The 4515-nt window shown below is 41.9% G+C and overlaps 1 protein-coding gene across 1 annotated transcript; it reads left to right on the top strand.

Moving 5' to 3' along the window:
* Positions 1-2598: 2598 nt before the first annotated feature.
* Positions 2599-4494, top strand: LOC117120650 (soluble scavenger receptor cysteine-rich domain-containing protein SSC5D-like). The gene has a single exon (XM_033265677.1). The coding sequence runs from the start codon at positions 2695-2697 to the stop codon at positions 4000-4002; it is 1308 nt and encodes a 435-aa protein (XP_033121568.1). The 5' UTR covers positions 2599-2694; the 3' UTR covers positions 4003-4494.
* The last annotated feature ends 21 nt before the right edge of the window (positions 4495-4515 follow it).

The following is a 4515-nucleotide window of genomic DNA, read 5'->3' as shown; positions in this document are numbered from 1 at the left end:
TTTTATCGTATTTTAAACATTTTAAATTTGTATTCTGAATTGATTCTATATATATTTATACTGTATGATGTTTTTTATTGTAAATTCAACTATGTTTACTTAGTTGCTAAATAAATAAAGAATTGAAAAAGAATTTGAAGAATTTGAATTTGATCTAGGGTTTACTCATCAAACAGAACACCAAATTAATATCTCTAATGACACTCCATTCAGGGAAAGGTCTAGGAGAGTAGCTCCAGCAGATCTTAAAGATTTAAAACAACATTTACAACAGTTGCTGGATCACAACATCATCAAAGAATCACGAAGTCCATATGCGTCACCTATCGTTTTAGTTAGGAAAAAGAATGGTAGTCTTAGAATGTGCGTCGATTATCGCACATTGAATAACCGTACAATCCCTGATCAATACACAGTTCCACTTATACAAGAAGCGATTGATTGTCTCAATGGCAGTAGCTGGTTCTCTGTCATCGATCTTAAATCAGGGTTCTATCAGATTCCTATGCGTGACGCCGATAAAGAAAAAACTGCATTTGTCTGTCCACTTGGGTTTTACCAGTTTGAGCGTATGTCCCAAGGTGTTAAAGGTGCTCCTGCCACTTTTCAGAGGCTCATGGAGACGTGCATGTCTGGTATGAATATGGCAGAAGTACTTGTCTACATGGACGATCTTGTTGTTTTCGGGAAAACTCTAGAAGAAATGGAAGCAAGACTCATGAAAGTTTTTGACCGACTTGCTGAGTTTGGACTCAAAGTATCACCTGAGAAATGCCAACTTTGTTGTAGATCAGTAAAGTATCTAGGCCATGTTGTGTCCGAAAAGGGTGTACAAACTGATCCCAATAAACTGTCTGCTCTTGAGTCCTGGCCTCGACCTACTAATGTAAAAGAGGTTCGTTCTTTCCTAGGGTTTTCAGGCTATTATAGACGTTTCATTGAGAATTACTCTAAGATCGCCCGCCCACTGAATGACTTGACCATCGGATGCGTCTACCCGCCAAAGCGAGGACAGCCAAAGCGGAAAAGGTCCGTGGATCCGAATGCTCGTAAGGCAAATGAGCATCTAGGCGCTCTATGGACACAGGACTACGAGAATGCCTTTAAACATCTAAAACATTGTCTCATTTCAGCTCCTGTTCTCGCATTTGCTGATCTATCTAAGCCATTTGTTTTGCACATTGATGCTTGTAGGGATGGTTTGGGTGGTGTGCTATACCAAGACCATGATGGCAAATTGCGTCCAGTAGCATATGGTAGTAGAGGTTTGTCTCATAGTGAGAAGAATTATCCAGCACACAAACTTGAATTTCTTGCTTTAAAGTGGGCTATTACCGATAAATTTAGAGATTATCTATACATGGCTCGTGGCACACGAGTCATGACTGACAACAATCCACTAACCTATGTACTTTCTTCCGCCAAACTTGATGCTACTGGCCACCGTTGGTTAGCAGCCTTATCCACTTTTGACTTTTCCATTCATTATAAGCCAGGTAGGATGAACACGGATGCTGATGCTCTGTCTCGCAGGCCACATGACTTTGAGCTCAACAAACAATATGAACAACACCAACAAGACAAGATTGAAAATCTTGAAGCCCGATTGAAATGTAAAGCATTGAGTCACGACAGCATTTGTTCCCAGGATATGGTTAGTGCACTATTCCTTCAGTACGGTGTAAGTGTTCCGGTTTCTTCTTCCATCAAATCCCCATCGCTCAATGTAAATGCCTCTGACACTATTCCACTCATTCATTCTCTATCTGTTAATGCTAGTTCTATACCTGATAGTTATGGGGCATGCTCTAACATTGAGGTTCCTGACTGGGCGAGCATCCAACAGAAAGACCCAACCATCAACCAGGTCATAAATTATGTCAAATTAGGTAAGAAACCCAAATTACAGACTGGTCTACCTGATGAGGTCAAACTCATTTGTCGAGAGTTCGACAGACTTCATCTTCGAAACAACATTCTCTACAGATGCATCACTAATCCATTAGGCAATAAGTGCTTCCAGCTTGTGTTACCCATCCAACATCGTATCCCAGCTATAAAGGGACTCCATAATGAACTAGGTCATCTTGGTTTTGAGAGAACACTTGCACTTGCCAGAGACAGGTTCTACTGGCCCCGAATGAGTGCGGAGATTGAAAGCTGGGTTAGACACTGTGGTAGATGCGTAGCTAGGAAGACACCACAAAAGCCTGCAGCACCCTTAGTCAACATAAGAACTAGTGGTCCTTTAGAATTGGTTTGTATGGATTTCTTGTCCCTAGAAGCAGATCGTAGTAACAAAAAGTCCGTCCTAGTGATAACTGACCACTATACTCGATATGCACAGGCTTTTCCGACCAAAGACCAGACCGCTCGTACGGTGGCTAAAGTCTTGTGGGAAAACTTCTTCGTCCACTATGGCCTTCCCAAACGCCTTCATTCCGACCAGGAGCGTGACTTTGAAAGTAGGGTTGTAAAAGAGTTAACTTCTCTGCTAGGCATAAAGAAATCCCGCACCACTCCATATCACCCCAAGGGGACCCTCAGCCGGAAAGGTTCAATCGAACCCTCATGAATATGCTAGGCACCCTTGAGGGAGAAAAGAAGGAAAGCTGGAATCGATACATCAGCGCTTTGGTACATGCTTATAACTGTACTAAACATGATAGCACTGGATTTTCACCCTATTTCCTAATGTTTGGGCGCGAAGCAAGGCTTCCTGTAGACCTACGTTTTGGTGTTAGCGTAGATGGAGTCGGAAACGTGGATCATTTAAAATATGTCAAAGATTTGAAAGATCAACTAACCCGTGCTTATAAGCTGGCATCTGAGGAAGCGGCAAAGTCAGCACGTAAAAATAAAGTTCGACATGATTTAAAAGTAAGTGTTAACGATCTCCACCCAGGCGATAGAGTATTAGTTCGTAATTTAGGACTACAAGGTAAACACAAACTCGCCGATCATTGGGATTCTATAGTGCACATCGTCACTGAGAGAATAAGTGAAGACATGCCTGTCTATCGTGTGAAGCCTGAATCCAAGGGTGGTCGATCTCGAACATTACATCGAAACATTTTACTCCCTATAGATTATTTGAACACAGACACTCCACAAGTGACACAAACCAAACAAAAGGTAATTCGCCCAAATACAAGGGCAAAAGCAAAAGTTGTCCCTTTTCTTGATAAAGATGAAGAAAGTCCCTATGAATCTAGTGATGAAGAGATAACCGTGTTACTTCCAATTCCAGATATACCTATTCCGGAATTGCCTAAAGTTCCCGAAACTACACCTGAATTTCCTTTAGATCCAGGAGCCCCAGAATATGTTCCTAGGGTAACGCCAATTTTGTCTCCCTCTGCTGGTCCTGAAAATGGCTCTATTGATATGTGTTCTGATGACATGTCACTTTGTCAGAGTATAGATTCCATGGCCCAATCAGCTCGTGATGAAAACGTTTCAGAAGCAAGTGAAATTGTAGCAGATGTAGAGCCAGCTGTAGTTGACTCACCGATATCGTCTGTTGTTTCCAGTTCGGAGCCATCTGTTCCTCTACTTGACTCTCCGGTCATCTGCCCTGACCCTATCCTTACCCCTTTACCAGATCCTACAGTGGCCCCTCAACTTGCTGAACAATTAGTGCCGGCTAGTGGTATTCCAATTGATACGCCAAATGATACTCTGACTGAAACCCCTCCCGATGAACCAGTTGTCACCGTTGATTCTAACGAAAACGAACTTGGGTTTGAGCAGCCTGCTAATAGTTCAATAATAGACAAAGCCGAGCCCATGCAACCTTTTGAGCCCGTCTCAGTAATTGATGCTACCGGAGATACGCCCTCTATGTCTTCTTCCCCGGAGGTAAATTACGTTAGGCGCTCAACTAGAGTGTCACAGCCACCTGAAAGATTAAGGTTCGAATCCCAAGGAAAACCTGTCTTTAGTCGTCAAGTTCGAACCGGAGTTTTTACAAAGTTAAAGAGACATGTATTTGGATGTTAAATTTTACTCCGATACTTCATGGCAGACTCTAGCGATAATTTTGATTTTCTATGTTTTTTCATTCTTTTTTGATTGCTCCCGGAGGTAGCAATTTAAGAAAGGGGAGGATGTAACCCAGCCATTTTAAGGCTGTGTTATACTGACTCTAGTTTTGTTAGGAACCTTATTTTCATTTACATACAATGAAGATGTGCAAGGCCGTATGGGAGGTAAAAATTCTTCAGGTAGATGGCAAACTAATTATCAGGGAGTAGCTCCCATTTAATTAATTAGATAGAAGGTCCCACTTGGCTAGAAGGTTGCATCTGGACACCCATTATATTTTTGCCTGGTAACAATTACTGACCAATAGTGGTCAGTGTAGGTCATGTGACAGGGCCTATATTAGGGCTTGTCACCAAAGTTCTGTCTCTTTTTCTGCCTTTTACAATTGGAAGCGCTGGTCGTTTCAAACTGCCGATCTATACAACTTTATATTTTTTTACAAAGTACTGTTGCTTACAAGTTATGTAC

Source organism: Anneissia japonica, unplaced genomic scaffold (genome assembly GCF_011630105.1).
Source record: "Anneissia japonica isolate Jap-2015-1 unplaced genomic scaffold, ASM1163010v1 scaffold13374_len77687_cov166, whole genome shotgun sequence".
NCBI classification, from domain to species: domain Eukaryota; kingdom Metazoa; phylum Echinodermata; class Crinoidea; order Comatulida; family Comatulidae; genus Anneissia; species Anneissia japonica.
Note: the sequence above shows the minus strand (reverse complement) of the source record. Positions and strands in the feature narration are given on the sequence as shown.

What these genes read in the sequence shown, in the direction of transcription:
- LOC117120650 (XM_033265677.1), top strand. Translation starts at nt 2,695, where the DNA reads ATGTTTGGGCGCGAAGCAAGGCTTCCTGTAGACCTACGTTTTGGTGTT.